The sequence below is a fragment of the Bubalus bubalis genome, chromosome 9, assembly GCF_019923935.1.
Source record: "Bubalus bubalis isolate 160015118507 breed Murrah chromosome 9, NDDB_SH_1, whole genome shotgun sequence".
Taxonomy (NCBI): Eukaryota; Metazoa; Chordata; class Mammalia; order Artiodactyla; family Bovidae; genus Bubalus; species Bubalus bubalis.
The window spans coordinates 29,441,913-29,461,948 of NC_059165.1; the positions used below are offsets into that span (position 1 = coordinate 29,441,913).

The window sequence follows — 20,036 nt, forward strand, 5'->3', positions numbered from 1 at the left end:
GAGAATTTGAAAAAGGCAAAGTTTAATTTGCATACAGGCGTAACCCACACCTCACCTGGCAAGTGTTAGGCCGCAGCACAAACCCCTCTGTCGGAGTCACAGATGTCAGCAGATGTGCAAAGTAACTGGACACAAACAATATAGTACTCCAAGAAATACATGGGTTTGTCCATCACACACACAAATAACAAACAAATACACTTAAATCCTCTGCAAAAGAGAAATGAGGATGGTAATCACATCACCTCACATTTGGACAGCACTTTACAGTCGGATCCACTTTGTCCTCATGACAGGCCTGTGAGGTAGGCAGCACGGGCATCACTGTTAACTCCATTTCACAGATGAGGAAACTGAGGATCAGAGAGGTTTCAGCACTGGCCTAAGGCTTCCCAGCTTTAGCTGGGTAGATCTGAGTCTAGGGCTATGATGCCTAGTCCAGTGCTCTTTCACAACTGCCTTTCCAGAGAAAAATTAATGGTGGTGTAACAAGACAGTGGTTCAACATCATTTAGTAGAACTAGTATTTTTCTTGAGCAAATGCAATCAAGTACAATAAAATCAACCCTGATGTTAACATCATGTGGGATGGTAGCCAAGATGAATAATTTTCTGATCTTTCATGTATTTATACCTACAAGATGGTTGTTTTCTACTTTAGTTCCTCCCTGCCTTAATTTTAAGTCACTAACAGATACCAAGAAAAGACACTTTGATTAGATTTCATTGATTCAAGTCTTATTACCAGGATTCACATAGTGGTGTCAGTAATCAAGTCATTTAAAGCTACAATCTGTTGTCTTTCTGAAGTGAAAATGAATCTTATTCACTTATTCCTTCTGGCTGTGGACATTAGCATAGCTATATTGTTTAGCCATAAATATTATCTTTTATACCATTCAATAGCAGAAAAAATAATAAACTTCACAGGCTAGTTTTAAAAAAATCTTATGGTTTAAAATGAAGGGAAAGTTTCCCCCCCACCCCTTCCAGGGGGAATAAGATCAACCTTTGAAAAGAAAAGCTAAATTAAATCCTTTATTTAAAATAAAACTTAATTCTATTGGGAACAACCCCCCTATTGCGTTACTCTTTTTAGTTAAGGATTTGAAAACGGTCCAATCATTGCTGACCCTAGGTCCTGTCTGTTACAACACTGTGAGAAAAAAAGAGAGGTGGGTCCATTATCACACACACTCCAAACTGGAACGTCATGGATTTTTCTCTGCCAAGTTATTCAACATCTGTACTGAAATTTAACAAACAGTAATAGGGACTTGGTGTGAGAGTCAGTTGAAAATACTGCAACAGTAAGTTTGAATTTCCCTCTTTAAATTCCTTCAGAGAAACACTAAGGAAAATTGACAACATTCTACTTCATGCCTGAATCAGTCACATAATATATTGCCTTAAATAAGAGACTTGTCCTTGTAGCAAAACTGGATGTCTGAGTTAATCACCAAAGGCACCCTGTAAAATCCCCAAGATAATTTCATTGACTGTACAAAATGTGAGTATTCATCTGAAAGCATGAACTTGGATTTTACTTCTGATTTTCTAGGTTAATTTTGCAAGAATACAGGTGTTCCCTATTTGGCTGTTAGAGGCTGACCTCCTATCTGCTCATAGAAATGGGTCTCGTGTAATAGAATACAAGCAGACCCAGCCAGGAGCGCTCATTCCAACCGTCACACAGAGCCTGCAAGGCAGAAGAGGATGGGTGCTTTAAAGAATCAAAAGGAAACCACAAATTGCTCTTGGGGCTTTTAAATGTGACCAAATTGAGCTTTTTAAAAATGGGCTTTCCTCTCCCAGCTGGCCCAGAAATGGTGCAGGTCATCAAAAGCAACTCCCTTGGAGGTGGAAAGGCTTCCCACTCTAGGAAGCAGGAAAGGTGTGTAACCAGCAAAAAAAAATACTTAAAGGTCCGCAGAGACGACGGACAGTGCCCACAGTTGACCGCTAGGGGGCGCTCTTCCAACATTCTGCGGGAAATAGGCCTGCCGGCTTTGTCACTGGCTGAGGAAAACCTGTATGCCAAAAGGGAAGGAGCATTTGGAAATTCCTCTAGTTTCTATTTTTCTCTAATAAGAACGGCTGCAGTGCCTCTGGAACCACTGGGTCAGAGAATTAAGGGTCCAAACTTCCAGGGATAGGGCCCACAGACCCACACCCTCCCTTCTGGAAGACTCTGGAGACTCGTAAGGCCAGAGTCTGATATATCAACATTTCCACGTGTTGCTCTGCCTGAAACTGCTATCTGTGTGGTCTTTTCACTGATCTGTCCTGGTTTTAATTCACTTTCAAAACTGTGTCTTTGCACCAAGAAAGTTAACCTTTACTTTCTTATTCTTTTGCAAGACTTTGAGGTGCTTGGTGCAACTGACATATATTAGTTCAAACTTTGTTTCTGAACACTGAGAAATAAATAAGTTATGCACTGTTAGGATCCAAAGAACTCATGCTTCTTATCATGCATCAAGATGCATCAACTTTTTATTTGAAACTAAAGAGAGAAAACAAGCAATTTAAAAAAAAAAAAAGAAAGAAAGAAAAATTAAGCATCCATAAGTCACCCTCCTTGAGTTTAGTGCTATCCTGTTAGATAATATGAGCTATTGAAAATATTTTTGGAATGGTCTTCAAATATTATAAATATTTTCTTTTACTTACTTGATATTTCACTATATAGTTATGTACATAGATGGCCCTTACCATGCAGGAAAAATGTACATTCACCTCTGTGGCACATTATAAATTCCACTGGGTCTTATGAGCCAGTAAGTTGAATTTATTAGTCAGCTGTCAGCTCTAACAACATAATTAAAGTGCAAAGAGAGAAAGCAGCCAAAAAGATCAATTTTTTTTCAATGTCAGCATTAATATGCTTCATGCCTCTAAGAAATAATGCCAGATGCAATAGGCTCAGGTAACAATATCTTTTCTCTTCTTTGAAAGCAGAGGTCTCCCTGAGAAGAGAAGAGGGAGGTAAACACGAGAACATGAGCTAGCCCTATTTCTTTAATAACCAACAATCCTGGGGAAATCACAGTCGCTTTCCCAGCCTAGGGTAGGAGGACGAACCCCTGCATTTGGTTTTCTGACACAAGAGCTCATGAGTGCTTGGGCCCATTTCCCATATACTTAATAATATTTTCACTCAGAAATGTCTCAAAATTTAAAAACAAAGATGACTGGAGAAGAACTGTCTACTAATAGCACATGGAAGGGTGGGTTTTAAAAAGAAAATCCCACTAAATCAGGGGTCCCCAGCCTCCAAGGTCTAACGCCTGATGATCTTTGGTGGGGCTGATGTGGTAACAATAGAAATAAAGTGCACGATAAATGTAATGCACGTAATCAATCTGAAACCAAGTCCCCTCCCTCTGCCCCACTCTGTGGAAAAATTGTCTTCCATGAAACCGGTCCCTGGTGCCAAAAAGGTTGGGGGCCACTGCACTAGACAACTTAAAAAAAAAAACACAAGTAATGTTCATAGTGAGCCTAAACATGGTTCTTGTAAATCAGAACAGATTCCCACATAACCAAGGGGGTGGAGGGGATGAAAAGAAGCGCAGAAAGGCGCAGAGACGATTTTTAAGTATATCTTTTCACTTAGCACTGAAACCCACTCTTCCCCTCGGTGGCCTTCTGTTGTATTCCACAGTTTTGTTCGTGAGGCACGTGGGCATCTTTTTGCAAAGCCTGCACCTGCCTCTCCAATGGCATCGATTTCCTGAACTGCACAGCCTCAGGAAGAAGTCCCCCACGTGGCTGGACTCTTTGGGGGCACAGCGATTGGGTTTTAAATTATGGAAATGTTACATACAAATCCATTCAACTTTCAACATGTCTTTCCTGTCCTGTTGCTTAAAGACTGAAAGAGCAGCTTCAGAACATGCCATTCCTCCAATATAAATATCTATGATGCACTGAGAACCATGCACATGCTGAGGACTGAAATTGCTTATGTGTTGGCCCATCCCTATGAGACAGCCTCGGCTCTTCTGGAAGCCTGTAACAAAGGAAATGTAAGAGAAGCAGTTAAATCCTAGGAGAAAACTGGGAGGTGCCCCAGGCCAGTTAAGTGCCAGTGAAACATCACAAGCCTTTTCATGGACCTTTGTCCCTGAGTTCTTAACAGAACACGGGGCAGAATTTGAAATTCCCCTTCTTAACCTGCTTCTTTAAAATGGCTACCAGCACCTCCCAGTTTATACTCCCTCATGCAAATGTGCCCTCAGTTTACCAAACACCACTCTCTTCAGCTTCCCACCCAAGTCTGAAGCATCTATCCTTGATCCCAACCAGCTGGGCTTCCCTGGCTGGAGACAGAATTCTGGTTTGGCTCCGTCATCTTTGGGGAACAGAGGAGACTGGCTTTGTCTCCATCCCCCTGTCCTCTCAGCACTGCGGGAGGCATGGCATGCACAGTTCTGTCCGCTCTGCTTTCCATGAAAATTCCACGGATGCGGGGCAAGGTCAGATCATCAAGCAGGGAGCCGAGGTTCAATTTTTAGTGACAGCTCATACAGCGTATCTTCATCTATGATGAGGGCTTTGTCAAGCAAGTACTGAGTGACCTGGAGAAGAAAGAAGAAGAAACCCGCTTTGAGTTCCTTCACAACACCAGATGTACATTTTCTGAATGGAGCCTGACACAATTCAACATTTTCTCCCAAGCACTGAAATACTTTATGTAACTAAAAAACATTAGGAATATATTCTGACTGTATATATAAAAAAAGTCTCTGTTCCCCTCTTCACTCCCTACCCTAGCACTGCCCTCAAGAAGCACCACTGTTACCAGTTGGCTTGTATTCTCCCAGATATTTTTCAGTATCTTTCCAGACATTACCACGTACTTACAGAAATCATTTTTCCTCTAATACGTGGTATCACAAGGGTATATTTTATTCTGCTTTCATCAGACTAGAAGTTGTGGAGTGCTCCTCATGTCATACAAAGAGCTCTCACTGCTGTGCTGTATTACAAGTGCGACATATCAGAGTTTATTTAATGATCTCATATTGATGGGTTGCCATCAATATTTCACTATGACACAAAGTTACGGTGAAGTCCTTGTTAGCATACTCCCTAGTCCTCACACATGAATGGTTCCACACCAGAAATGAAATGAAAGGACACGGAAATGAACAGGTTAGAACAGGGGTCAGCACCATAAAAATATCTCTTTATTTTTACTGAGAGATAGCAGATATAAGTAAAATTAAATACTTTGATTAGTTTTGACAAAAGTAAATGCCCATGTGACTTATATATCTGGAGAAGGAAATAGCAACCCACTCCAGTATTTTTCCTTGGGAAATCCCATGGATGGAGGAGCCTGGAGGGATACAGTCCATGAGGTTGCAAAGAGTTGGACACGACTTAGTGACTAAACAATAACAATCAAGCTACATATGTAGCATGCTAGAGGATAATTTCATCACCCCAGAAAGTTCACTCATGCAGCTTCCCCATTAACCTACTGCCAGAAGCGATCGCTGCTCTGATTTCTATCACCACGTGTTAGTCCTGTCTGCTCTAGAACTTCATGTAAGTGGAATCACACAGTAGGTACTCGTCTGTGTCTGGTTTCTTCTACTCTGCATTATGTGCTGAGACTCATCTGTGTTGTGGTGTGTTTCACTGGTTGTCATCTTCTACTGCTGAGTAGTGGTCCACTGTATAAATACACCACAATTTGTTTATCCATTCATCTGTTTATGGACACCTGGGCTGTTTCCAATTTTTGGCTATTATTAAGAAATGCCATCAACATCTTATGCGAGACTTTTTGTGAGCATGTTTTCACTTCCTCCTTGGATAAATACCTGGGTCATAAGGTATTTAAGTTAAATATGCATATTTAACATTTTCAGAAACCTCCAAAGGACGCACTTTTCCAAACAGGTTGTACCATGTTATTCTCACCAGCAATGTATGAGAATTCTGGTTACTTGGTATATCAATTTTTAATAAAAAAAAAATATATAAAATAACCTCCAAAACTGTTATGCCTATAGTACAGAGAGTATCTGTTATCCCATATCCTAACTCATGTTTGCTGTTAACAATATTTTAAAAATTTGTCTGTCTGATAGCTGATAATGATGCTTTGTAATTTGTATTTTTCTTATTAGTGAAGTTGAACATTCTCCAAATATGTATTGGACATTTTTGTTTCTTCTTCTGTGAATCACCTGTTTATAGCTTTGTCAATATTGTGTAGTTTATGATTTTTCTTATAGATTTATAGGAATATTTTTTTAATTTATAGGAATAATTTTATTCTGTATCTTTGTTTTTTATGTTACAAACATTGTCTCCTAGTCTACTGCTTGTACTCTGACTTTTTAAACAATTGCCCTTTGTCAAATAGAAGTTTTAGATTTTGATTCAGCAAACTTTATCAATCTCATCTTCTATAGCTTTCGCATTCTGTGTTTAAGAAGGTCTTTCAAATCCAAAGATCATGAATATTTTGTCCTATATTATTTCATTAAAATAATGTAATGTTTCTTTTTATAATAAGGTAGTGAATTCATCTGGAATTTATTTTTTGAATAGTATAAGATGGAGAACCAAAATCCCTATTTCATTTACACAATGGTCAGTTTCTGTCACTTTCTTTAAATGTCTCCTTTATCCCATATTAAATTTTCATATAGACAAAATCTGCATCTGGACTTTATCCTACTCCACTGAGTTTGTATTCCTCTGCCAAGATAGTCCTCTTCTATTCACTGCAGTGTTAGTGTCTGTATCTGGTAGGGAAGGCTCTCCCTTACTCTTCTTATTTTTCAAAAAGTTCTTACCATTTTTTTTTGCCTATCAAAGCTTCCTTATGAGTTTCATAATAAGTATGTCAAGTTCCATGAAATAACAGGGATGATGAACTGTGTGTTAAATGGGAATCTTCTATCTTACCATTTCAATTTTTCTGTAAAGCTAAAATGATTCTAAAAAATAACATCTATTACAAAATGAAAAAAAAGAAAGGAAGAAAAGAGGAAAGGAAAGAAAGAAAAGGATGAAAGAAAAAGGTAATAAACATCAGTTATTGTTGGGATGGAGAGAAGAAGGGGATAAAGACATGAGATGAATCTTGAAAGATGAGTAGGGACCACATAATGCAAGATTTCTAGGATATATCAAAAATTTTTTCTTTCCTTAGCCTAAGAGCAAAGATAAGCCAATAAAATATTTTATGCAAGGGGCAAATAACTCCCACTGTGTATTTCAGAGAGTCCTATTTGGCTGTAAATTTGTAGAATGGATTTGCATTCAGTACAGCAGGTACCAGATATTGGTAGCTTGGACCAGGGGTGGTGGTGGTGGTGTGGACAGCTTCACAAGAAATACTGGATATAAAATAGATAGACTTTGATAATGAACTGATATTCTTTTTGCTTTCTTTCTTGTTTTTCTTAATCAGAGTTACCAAAGGTTTGTCTGTCTTTTTGGTCTTTTCTTGAGTTAGCTTTTGGTATTATTGGTCTACTCTACTGCTGTTTCCAATTAACTAACTTCCACTTTTTTCTTCTTCAAGTTCCCTGACAACCATACAAGATTACCTTTGGCTGATGATCGATTCGATAGGAAGTCTGCTGGAACTGGCGTATCTCTCTGATGATGTGTGATATCTGATGGAGGAACAACAGAAGCAAAGCATAAGCATTGCCCTGGGTTGCAGCACAGTATTGTGGGAGCCTGTCCCAGAGCAGTCAGTCCCTTACTCCATCCAATGAGGTACCTGGAGCCCTGCTCCATCATGACCTAGCCCTAGGGCTTTTTTGCCTTCAATGAGCCACAAGAAACCCTAACAGCAAGAAGATACTGAATTCCCAATCAGGGAAACACCTGGCACGGGGTATCCTCAGGTGACAGGCATGGGGTGCTAGTGTCCATGGGCTCCTCACTTTTAAGTGCTCAGAACCCAGCTGTCCAACAAGAAGCCTTCAGCATCTGTCTATCACTGCTTAGTCTCAGAAAGTCATCCCTGCGGCTTTATTCCCCACCCTCTTTGTCTAGACTGCCAGCTGAAAGAGGACTGTGAAAATCTCCTGAATCAGCCAACATCAGGTATCAGACCCAGTGTCGGATAAAAAGGTCAAGATGAAAAAGCAAACAGTCACTCTTCCATAATATAGCCTCTTCTCTATAACCCACTGAGGTCACCAAGACAGGCTGCTTACACAAAACTCGAACCCACCATTCTCATCTTGGAGAAATTGACAAGGCCTTCCTCAGTAAAGTTTGGTGTTCCTTCTTCAATAAACGCCAGGTCTGTCAGGTACATCCCCAGATAAGGAACAGCAGGGGGGTTACAACTGAAAGAACAAGAGGCACTGTTCACAAGCTCATTCACACAGGTGTCCACCCACCTCCCCCGTTTCAACAGGAAGCAGCTGTGCTGCTCCCCTCCTGAAGAAAAAAAACTCTTTTAATTCCATCTTCAGAAGCATGCTCATAATATGCAGAGGTTTAATTATGTCTTACAATAGAGTGTGATACAAAATTACAGCTCATGCTTTACTATGTGTTTGAGACAGTGGTACTTCAAACAACAGGATGTCTTATAGACAAATACAAAACATTTGCTAATGCGACTTGCTTGTAGCATTTGCCTGTTGCTGCTGCTGCTGCTGCTGCTAAGTCGCTTCAGTCATGTCCGACTCTGTGCGACCCCATAGACGGCAGCCCACCAGGCCCTGCCATCCCTGGGATTCTCTAGGCAAGAACACTGGAGTGGGTTGCCATTGCCTTCTCCATTGTGTGAAAGTGAAAAGTGAAAGTGAAGTCGCTCAGTCGCGTCTGACTTGCAGCAACCCCATGGACTGCAGCCTACCAGGTTCCTCCATCCATGGGATTTTCTAGGCAAGAGTACTGGAGTGGCTTGCCATTGCCTTCTCCAAGCATTTGCCTGCAGTGCTTGTCCAATGGCCACACCGTTAGGGACGTAAAAGCATGTAGGAAACCCCATGCCCTCACCTCATTTAAGTGCAAACATTCAACCTTGAAGAAGTGGGTGGAAAAATCAATGTGACTAGAACTTGTAAAACTTGTTTTCTGTTTTAGTTAGTATTTAAATGTCTTAGAAGGTGGAGATTAATATCACACCTGCACACTAAAGTGAGACCTTCTTTGTTTGGAAGGTGCATTCTCAGAGTCTAGAGGTTGAGAACACGGCCTTTTAATGCAGGGGGAACTGAGTTTGAGTCCCCACTTGCCTACTTCCTAAGTGGTGGTGGGCAAACTCTCTGAACTGCAGTTTCCTTGTCTGTAAAATGGAGACAATGAAACTTTTATCTCTAGTTTTCTATGAGGCTTAAATAAAACACATCAAACACTTAGCATAGAGTCTATCATTTATTCAGTCTTCAGTAAATAGTTCTTATACTATTGTTGTTACTTTAAGTCTTTCTTTCTGTCATGGCATCACAGGACAAAATTTTCCAGAGTAAGTGAAGTCCATGTGGCAGGTCATAAGAAAACTAATTGCAGGAGGATATCCTCTGTTCTCCCTCCCTCTCTCTGTGTGTCTGAAGAACAAGAAAATGATCCAGCAATAAAAAGCCAAAAATAACAAACAAAAGCAACAGGGACTGGAATATTCAAATAAAGAATCACAGGAAATCAGTGTATTTAGATTAGGAAATACCAAATAAAGAAACTTTTTATAGTAAAATATAGTAAGATTTACTATGGTGACATTTTCTTCTTATTTGGAATGCTCTGCATACCATGAATATATCCATGACACTTACTACATGCGTGGTATTCCAAATGAAAAGGAAAATCAGAAAAACACCTGATGATGGAAGTTGTGTCCCATTTGGTTTTCTTTTCAAAGCAAAGTATGAGGTAGGCCACTATTTGTATACTATAAAAATTGTATAAATACACTTCTGAATTATGAATAATTTAACAAAATAGACATACTTTTTAAGGGTTTCTCTGAGGTTTTTAAATCTTCCTTCAGACGAAACAGTCTTCTGAAGCTTGTCCATTAGAGCTTTTGTCTAGAAGGAAACAAATAACAGTATGTCATGAAAATACCCCTATCTTCATCAATTTATTAGAAAAGAATAATTAGTATTTACCAAGAAATACAGTTGCTGATGACATTGGTCTAAAGGTTCTTCTAGAGAAATGGAGAATGGTAGGGTGAGCCTTGGAGATAAAGACTCACTCCCGGTATTACCCACATCCAGGCAGCTTGGTTGTGAGAAGCATCTGGAATGAAGCTGAGAGTGAGGCTCCTCAGACAACTCTGTCTCAGTCTAGAGAGGAGCTTCAAGGCACTATGAGAGCTTCCAGAGTGACTCAGAGGGCTACCTTCCCATCCTGGTTCCTGAGGGCTCTGGGAAAAGACAGCCAGCATGGCTTGAACAGCGGTGGAGGGTTGGGGGGTTGGGCAGGCCTCCTGCCTGGTCCCTGGCTGGCCCTTCCCTCAAAGAAGCTGCAGAAATAACTGTCCTACAGCCACAGACCAAATTTGGTGGGCTTCAGAGAACATATTCTACCAGGCCTTTTGGATGTTTCCCAGACTAGACTCAGTTCTGCAGAAAAGACAGCTACACAGCTGGTGATATTAACAAAAGCGACCGAAGCAGGGCATTTCTGCGACCAGGCCCCGCCTATGACAGGTCTGAAGCACTGGGTCCTCGAGTATAGCCCATTATTCACAAGAAAGCTGCTTTGAGTGATCTGTATATGTGACTGAAATGGTAGCTTCTATTTAATGTCTCTACAAGTAATATATTCAAATTTTTAAAAATAATTTCAACATCTGCCTTATCATCTCTATTCCATAGTCAGTTCAGTTATTCCTAACCTTGCATCCTGCCAAAGACATGAAGATTGCTTAAGTTAACCACAGTGAAGGCCTAAAGAAGATTTAATGAGGTGCCAACTTCAGAGGAAAAAAGAAACAGAATGCAGAAAAGAACAGGCAGAGGAGTGACCTGCTGACCCTGATGAAGTGTGGCATGTATGACAAGATAATAGGCTCTTTGCATCCAGTGCCCAATGGCTGAGGCAACCGCTGCCTTCAGTTCAGTTCAGTTGCTCAGTTGTGTCCAACTCTTTGCGACCCCATGAATCGCAGCACGCCAGGCCTCCTTGTCCATCACAAACTCCCGGAGTTCACTCAAACTCATGTCCATCGAGTCGGTGATGCCATGCAGCCATCTCATCCTCTGTCGTCCCCTTCTTCTCCTGCCCCCAATCCCTCCCAGCATCAGAGTCTTTTCCAATGAGTCAACTCTTCGCATGAGGTGACCCAGCCATGACAAAGGCATCAGTGTCCAGGTTTTGGATTCTGATATAGCTTTTTGAAGTCTATTTAAAAAATAGTATTCCAATACCCACTTGTCATAAAATCTCTCAAAAACTAGGAAGAGAGGGTAGCTTCCTCAACTTTATAAAAAAGCATTTACAAAAAACATATAGTTAACATTGTCCTTAATGGTGAAAAACTGAAAGCTTTCACCCCAAGGTCAAGAATACGAATGAATGTTCTTTCTTACTATCATATTCAACATAGCATTGGAAAGTCTAGCCAGAGCAAGAAGGCAAGAAAAGGAAATAAAAGGCATATAAATTGGAAATAAACAACTGACATAACTGCCTATGTAGAAAATCCCACGGAATCTATAGAAAAGTCCCAAGGAATAACAGTGAGTTCAGCAACATTACAGATATAAGAACAGAGGAAAATCAATTACATTTGTATATATTAACAATGAATACATGGAAACCCAAGTTAAAACCACAATTACATTTAAAATATCTCCAATGAAAATGAAATATTTAGGCATAAATCTAATGAAATATATACAGGACTTATATGTTGGAGATTTCAAATGTTGATTTAAGAATTCAAAGAAAATCTAAAGACTAGTGAGAAAAATTGTGTTTATGGACTGGAAGAGTCAATATAGTAAAGATGTCAATTCTCCCCAAATTGACTGATTTAATGGAAGGACTGATGCTGAAGCTGAAACTCCAATACTTTGGCCACCTCATGCGAAGAGTTGACTCACTGGAAAAGACTGATGCTAGGAGGGATTGGGGGCAGGAGGAGAAGAGGAGAAGGGGACGACAGAGGATGAGATGGCTGGATGGCATCACCGACTCAAAGGTGGCTGGATGGCATCACCGACTCAAAGGACATGAGTTTGGGTGGACTCTAGGAGTTTGTGATGGACAGGGAGGCCTGGCGTGCTGCGATTCACGGGGTCGCAAAGAGTTGGACACAACTGAGTGCCTCTGAACTGAACTGAACTGAATGGAATTCCAATGGAAATCTCAGCTAAGTTTTTAAGACAGTTTTTATTCTAAAATGTATATGAAGGTCACAGCATCTAGGGTAGCTAAAATTTTGAAAGAGAAGAATAAAGTGAGAGGAGTCTAGAAAGAACTCAAATCTCAAAGATAAAAAAAACCCAAAGAACCTAATTAAAAACGGATCTGAAAACATGAACAGACATTTTGCTGAAGATGCAAACAAGCACGTGAAAAGATGTTTACCATTATTAGCCGTTAGCAAATGCAAATTAAAACAGTGATGAAATATCAAAACAGCTAAAATTAAAAACAGTGACAGCACCAAGTGCTGATAGGAATGTAGAGAAACTGGTTCATTCATACCTTCTCGAGAGGAATGTAAAATGGTACAACCTCGCTAGAAAAGACTCTGGCAGTTTCTTATGAAACTCAATGCACAATTACCATATGATCTAGCGACTGCACTCTATGGCATTTATCCTAGAGAAATGAAACGTTATAGTCACACAAAACCTACACATGAATATTCACAGCAGCTTCATTTGTAATAAAATGAAAGTGAAGTCGCTCAGTCGTGTCCGACTCTTTGCGACCCCATGGACTGTAGCTTATCAGGCTCCTCTGTCCATGGGATTTTCCAGGCAAGAGTGCTGGAGTGGGTTGCCACTGCCTTCTCCAGGGGATCTTCCCGACCCAGGAATTGAACCCGGGTCTCCCACATTGCAGGCAGACGCTTTTCCGTCTGAGCCACCAGGGAAGCCTCATTTGTAATGCTATACTAAGTCACTTCAGCCATCTCCGACTCTATGCGACCCCATAGACGGCAGCCCACCAGGCTCCCCCGTCCCTGGGATTCTCCAGGCAAGAACACTGGAGTGGGTTGCCATTTCCTTCTCCAATGCATGAAAGTGAAAATTGAAAGTGAAGTCGCTCAGTCGTGTCCGACCCTCAGTGACCCCATGGACTGCAGCCCTCCAGGCTCCTCCGTCCATGGGATTTTCCAGGCAAGAGGACTGGAGTGGGCTGCCATTGCATTTGTAATAGCTAAAACTAAAAACAACCCAGATGTTCTTCAAGGGGTGAATGGTTAAACCAAATAAGGAACTAAGTACTGATATGTGTAACAACTTGAACAGATCGCAAAGGAGCTAGGCTGAATTAAAAAAAAAAGGCAATCTCAAAATGTCATATACTATATGATTCCATTTATATAACATTTTTGACATTACAAAATTATAGAGATAGAAAACAGATCTGTGGTTGCCAGGAGTTAGGGAGCGAGAGGGAGGAAGGTGGTTGTGGCTATGAAAGGGTGGCAGGAGGTATCCTGGTGATAGAACTGTTCAATCTCTTGACTGTAGTGAATCTACCCCTGTAATAAAGGCACGTAAAAGTAAACACACACATGTACACACACACGTGAGTACAGGTGGAACAAATGAAGTCTGAATAAGGCTGGTGGATGGTACCAATGGTTAATTTTGCGGTTGTGATACTGTCTATAGTTACACAAGACGTAACCACTGGGGACACTGGGTGGAGGGTGGAGGGGATTTCTACTATTTCTTACAATTGCATATGAACCTACAAAGATCTCAACATTAAAAGTTTTTTTTAAACAGTTTTTTAAAAAGCTGTGGATATTATTTGCAAGGCTTTTTTCATAGAAGAAGAGTCCGCTAGTTCTAGGGGCCAAATTTGAGATTCTCAAAGCACTCCATTTTTTCTAAGGAATGGTGGGGAAGGGAATAAAAGATATAGCTTAGGCTTGGTTTCTTGCTACACAGGGAGGAATTTAAAAGGCTTGGAGAGAGAAAAGAAGATAGAATAGAGTAAGAAGTGGTGTCTCTGAGAGGGGACTGAACTCTCAGGAGCAACAGAAACCAGATAGTTTTGAGGAAATGTCACAGAATATATGCTCTTCTTCCTGCCTGAAACCCTGGAGGTGGGCGCCCTGAAGACGCCCCTCACCAACTCTAGGCAACCATAATTAGGCGGGAATAGTGGTCTGTGGAAGAAGGATATGCAGAGAGGCCCTGGCAAGACACTCCTAGCCTCTGGTACCCACAGAACACAGAGGAGCCTAGAAAATTCCCCCAACACCCTTTGAGAGGGTCAAACAAGTTATTTATTAATTGTAAAGAAGAGTTAGCCTGCCCACCAGGGATCAGCAAGGGGGAGGGCAGCCTGTAGTAGAGGTGATACACACCCCACCTCAGAGAATCAGCAGCGCCAGTGAGAGCTGAGGTGAGATCAGCCAAGCTCCCTGGGTACAATAACCATGCCATGTTCCTGATGGGGTAGGCTTGCCATCCGAACACCAGGCACAGGCAATTCACAGTGGCTTGTACCCAACAGGGAATCAGTGGGGGCACACAGCCTCCCACGAGCCCAGAGAAGCCCTCCCCAACACCCGACATCCACGGACACCATGGCGAAGACCAGGAGGAAAATGGTGATGTCACTCGAATCTTCAAATTATCTGAATGAAAGCAAAAAGCATGAACAAGCTGAGCCCAATTAAGAGAAAATTAAGAAAGTTATATCTCTTCACACCCATGTCATTATGCAACAACCTGACTACAAGAATGACAAATAAAAAGGTGAACACAGAGGCCCTCCGTCCCTGGTCTCTGGCCCTAAGGTACTTGTACCTTTACCTTGAGGGACAAAGAATGGATCCAGAGACATGACTGTGCTCACCCGGAGTCAATGTGCCCTCCCTAAACAATTCAGTGAACAGCTCCTAACTGTCAACCACAGTGTCTGAAGATGTCCCCAAACATGTTATAATGAATATTTTGGTTTGTATTTCCCCTCCTTAAATTAACCATTTAGAAACACGCATGAGAGGAATCAATTAAGTGGTAAGAACACAGTAATCACCCATGTTGGCACCTTTCTTTGCCAACGGAGCTGCTCATTTCAGCTAATTATTTCCTAATCACTAATATTTATCTTGGCGCTGGTCTCCCAGACTCTCCTCCTCCCGGCAGCGGGAGGTGTCGCCCGCTGGCGCTCACCTGCTTGGACACCTTGGCCCAGGTCTTCTTCAGCCGGTAGATGGCACTTCTGTTTAAGGCTGAGGTGATTTCCAGCACGCCGTTGTAGTTGTGCAGGCACCGGCAGATGTCCGCCACCGCCACCCACTTCTCGATGGTGTTGGCTCGGGAGGTGACATCCGCGTAATTCATGATCTGGGAGGCCACCAGGTTACTCATCTGAGACAATGGAAAAGCCAAGAGAGGCCAGCTAAGAGCCAAAGCCATTCATGCAGGGACAGTACCCAAATCACCTACAGGAACGTCAGGAAAGCAAGGGTCAAGGGATGCGAGGTCATGGTTCATCTTTGTTTCTGAGTGGCTTAACTGAGTCTTAGTTTTTCAATGAAAGGTATTAATGTATAAGTGTTTATTAATGTATATTTTCCTCAGGAGGAGGTACAACAGAATTTGCCCTGAGTGAACTGACAAGTACATATTTGTGATTTCTCCTTTGGGACATGGTCCGTTGTAGATCCAGATTCTGAAGAGACTAAAGTCTGTAATAATAACATTATTATTATTAACATTATTAACAGTAATCATGCTCATTCTGAGAGTGAAGAAAGGAACTGTTTGGGATCATCTTGATGGGGGAAGAGGTGATTTTTGTTAATCAGTAATTTTGATGAAGAAGTCATTTCCAAAAATTATTGAAAGAAAGGCATAGGATGAGCTATTCCCCTGAGGAATGGCAGCCTTTGCAGATCAAAGGTTTCAATTCTTGGGGCCTCTCCCCATGTTCCCTGGGTCCCAACAACGTGGGGATAGTCACTCTAGAAACCTCAACCATCACAGAGAAAGAAAACACATTTCCCTCCAATCAAATCAAATTCTAACCTACCAACTCTCAAACCAGAAACGCTTCGTGCAGGGGAAGAGAACATTTTCACCTTCTTGCTGATTTTTTTTTCCACCAGCAGTGAAAGGGACCTACAGTTTCAAAGCTAAGCGCTATAACTCTAATAGTTAAGGGCAAGTGCAAGTCGCTCAGCCGTGTCTGACTGTTTGCGACCCCATGGACTTTATAGTCCATGGAATTCTCCAGGCCAGAATACTGCAGTGGGTAGCCTTTCCCTTCTCCAGGGGATTTTCCCACCCCCGGGATCGAACCCAGGTCTCCCACATTGCAGGTGGATTCTTTACCAGCTGAGCCACAAGGGAAGCCCAAGAATACTGGAGTGGGTAGCCTATCCCTTCTCCAGTGGATCTTCCCAACCCGGGAATCAAACCAGGGTCTCCTGCATTGCAGGTGGATTCTTTACCAACTGAGCTATTAGGGAATCCCCTATTAGTTAAAGCCAAGAGAAAAAAGAGGCACCTTAAGATGCTTAAGACTTAGAAAATGGAAAGGAAAAGGATAGAATTGGATTGATAACTAACAAGGGGAATAAAAGATCCATAATCTCCTATCCATACACTAAATCTGATGAGTACACCCATTCTTTGATAATTCCATAGGTATTTTAGGTCATGGGCTTCCCAGGTGGCTCAGTGAATTAAAAAAAAAAAACAAAAACAAAATCCATCTGCCAAAGGAGGAGATGCAGGTTCAATCCTGGTTTGGGAGAATCCCCTGGAGAGGGGAATGGCAACCCACTCCAGTATTCTTGCCTGAGAGATGGACAGAGGAGCCTGGTGGGCCACAGTCCTTGGGGTTGCAGAGAGTCGGAGACATGACTGAGCCCAAACACGAGCATCTTAGGTCACAGGGTCTCCACATGTGCATATTCATTGATAAGTTATTTTGTAATGAGCACCTACTAAGGACTAGGCATTCTTTTAGGTTGTGAGAATGGGAAAAACAAATAAATCAGTCTCCCTGACCTTAGGGTGCTGGGCCTGGTTAGGCCTGGTTAGGAGGGAAGGTGAGGGGAAGTCAGACAGACTCAAGTAAATATCACACAGTGAGAGGCAAAGCTAAGGGTGGGGGTGGGGGCAGCTTGAGAATTGGAGGCAGCGTGGGACAGATGCTGGCTTCTGGAAACAGGTCATGCCCGCCCTGGCCCTGAACCCTGAAAGAGGAGTAGGAGGAGCCACTGTCTCCCATCTGAGCATCTGCAAAGGGACAGGGAGAGAAGGTGTGGTGGCGTGGGGGACCTGGCCGGACAGTTGTGTGAGGAGCTCGGGGGACCGTGAGAGACAAGGACGACAGGTGGGCAGGCTCCTGCAGGCCAGGCTGAGAGGCTGCGGCCAAATCAAGAAGGCGAGAGGAAAGGCCATGGACAAAATGTCATCACAGACAGGATTACAATTCGATGGGCCTTAGAAGTTATTTCTGTGACACTGTGTGAAGAAAGGGTTGGGTGGCAGCGAGATGGCGTGGGGGTGGGGATTGGTGAGTTAGGAGCTCATGGAGAAGAGAATGAAAGGCCAGATCAAGGTTATGGCCATAGGAAAGGAGGGGAAAGAAGGACCCGAGACATGGGTAGACTTAGGGCTCACTGGTATCCTGAGGGGTGAGCAGGGTGGGGAAGACCCCAAGGTTGAGTGAGTGAGTGGCTGGCAGGGCCATTACCCATGACCAAGAATACAGAATAAGATGAAAAAGCAGGTTTGGCAGGTCTGGGAAGGGCTGGTGATGAGTTCTACATGCAATCTGGACACAGTGGCCAATCAAGTTATTTTAAGTAGAGACTTGTGGGTCTGGAGCCTGGCACACACAGTTTGGGACCCACAATCTGAACCTCTGATTTAAGAGGCATTACATCCCAAGTGTATGTACAACACAGGCAAAAAAAAAAAAAAAAGGTTTATGGTCCACAGCAGGGCCTCTGTTTCTCAGAGAGTGATCCAAACAGGTCATGTGTCCTATCCTTTAGGAAGCAGCTGCATTGATGCTCATTATGTGATAACATCTAACACACATGTACCCTCAGAAAACAGAAAAACTGTACTGAGAATTTGCACGGTTTTGTATTTTGATTCTGAATCATTTACTAATTTACCTACAGGGTCCCTGGCAGTCTTTTTTTTTTTTTTTAATTACCATTATCCCTTTTACTATAGTTTAATAGAATTGAAACGGTAGCCTTCCCTTTGCCCGCATAGACCTGAAGATACTCCAACATCTGTGGTTCTTCCACAGGACTAAGACCATTAGAACAGCACCAACAGGTAGTTGGAGGGTATAAAAGCAACTCCATCTTACTGCTGCAGAAGAATAGAGGAGACGAACCGACAGCTGGTAACCACTGCACACAGCCTCAGAAGCACTGTGATTATGAAAGAGGTCCCTTCCCACCCTGGAATGTACTGAACGTTCAGTAATAACGAAGAAGAACTGTACCCAAACAGCCTTACTATCACCAGCACCACCTGTGACAAAGTGCAGTCAGAATTAGTCGATCTACGACCATGAAGTAATGACGACCATGATAAAAATAAAGCAACGACCTATGCTTGAGAGTCCCTTGGGCTCCAAAGAGATGAAACCAGTCAATCCTAAAGGAAATCAACCCCAAATATTCATTGGAAGGACTGATGCTGAAGCTGAAGCTCCAGTACTTTGGCCACTTGATGTAAAGAGCTGATTCATTGGAAAGAACCCTGATGCTGGGAAAGATTGAGGGCAGGAAGAGAAGCGGGTGGGAGAGGAGGTGATGGTTGAATGGCATCACTGACTCAGTGGACATGAATTTGAGCAAAATCTGGGAGATACTGGAGGACAGAGAGCCTGGAAGGGTACAGTTCATGAGGTCACAAAGAGTTGGACACAACTCAGCAATTGAACACCACCACCTATGCATCACTAAGCATTCATGGGATGTGTGTATCATCAAAGTGAACCTCTTAGGACTGAAAGGTAACTGGAAGTTATCACATCATTATTACAACTCATAGAAGAGATTTAAGCTTATTTTTTAACATTCCATCAATTTTGCTGTAGAAGTGAGTGGCAGACTTCCTTTAATTTAGAGAAGGAGTCTGAAGTCCCTGATACTCATCTTCCTGTAACACTCCGGCACAAGGTTTCATTGTTATGGTTACTCACATCATTGAAGTGTTGGCTGGTTTTCATAATGTACGGTGTTCTTTCATTTTTATCCAGCTTCATCCACCCCTGCCCAAGAAATTCTCTGAAAGTTCAAAGCAAAACACAAAATCAATTAAGTTTTTTAAGGGTATCTATGGTTCTGAATTGGAGAAGGCAATGGCATCCCACTCCAGTACTCTTGCCTGGAAAATCCCATGGATGGAGGAACCTAGTAGGCTGCAGTCCATGGGGTCGCTAGGAGTCGGACACGACTGAGCGACTTCACTTTCACTTTTCACTTACATGCATTGGAGAAGGAAATGGCAACCCACTCCAGTGTTCTTGCCTGGAGAGTCCCAGGGACGGGGGAGTCTGGTGGGCTGCTGTCTCTGGGGTCGCACAGAGTCAGACACGACTGAAGTGACTTAGCAGTATGGTCCTGAATAACTATTATGAATATTATATAAATTAAACTTGACACTGCTCAACTGCTGCTGCTTCATCTCAAATGAATTTTAGCCCAATTCTACTGTTTCACCACTGGATGCCAAAAAGAAAGAGATTTTTTGGTTTTCAGCTTTCTCTTATAAATGTTTAGAGTGAGTGAGTGATAGTCACTCAGTCGTGTCCAACTCTTTGCAACTTCATGGACTGTAGCCCGCCAGGCTCCTCTGTCCATGGGATTCTCCAGGCAAGAATACTGGAGTGGGTTGCCATTTCCT

At 42.3% G+C, this 20,036-nt stretch overlaps 1 protein-coding gene across 5 annotated transcripts in view; it reads right to left on the reverse strand.

Annotated features, from left to right (window-relative positions):
* The window catches only part of RASGRF2 (Ras protein specific guanine nucleotide releasing factor 2), a 260,971-nt gene continuing 240,935 nt past the window's right edge, over positions 1-20,036 (reverse strand). For 4 of the 5 annotated variants that reach the window (XM_006065110.4, XM_006065111.4, XM_006065112.4 and 1 more), the window contains 6 exons: positions 19,333-19,417; positions 15,321-15,518; positions 9,949-10,028; positions 8,219-8,336; positions 7,581-7,649; positions 1-4,583 (listed from right to left, as the gene is read on the reverse strand). In XM_006065110.4, coding sequence (XP_006065172.3) covers positions 4,491-4,583; positions 7,581-7,649; positions 8,219-8,336; positions 9,949-10,028; positions 15,321-15,518; positions 19,333-19,417 — 643 coding nt within the window. In that variant the 3' untranslated portion in view covers positions 1-4,490. The remainder of the gene's footprint in view (positions 4,584-7,580; positions 7,650-8,218; positions 8,337-9,948; positions 10,029-15,320; positions 15,519-19,332; positions 19,418-20,036) is intronic. The other variant, XR_006553204.2, reaches the window with a different exon arrangement.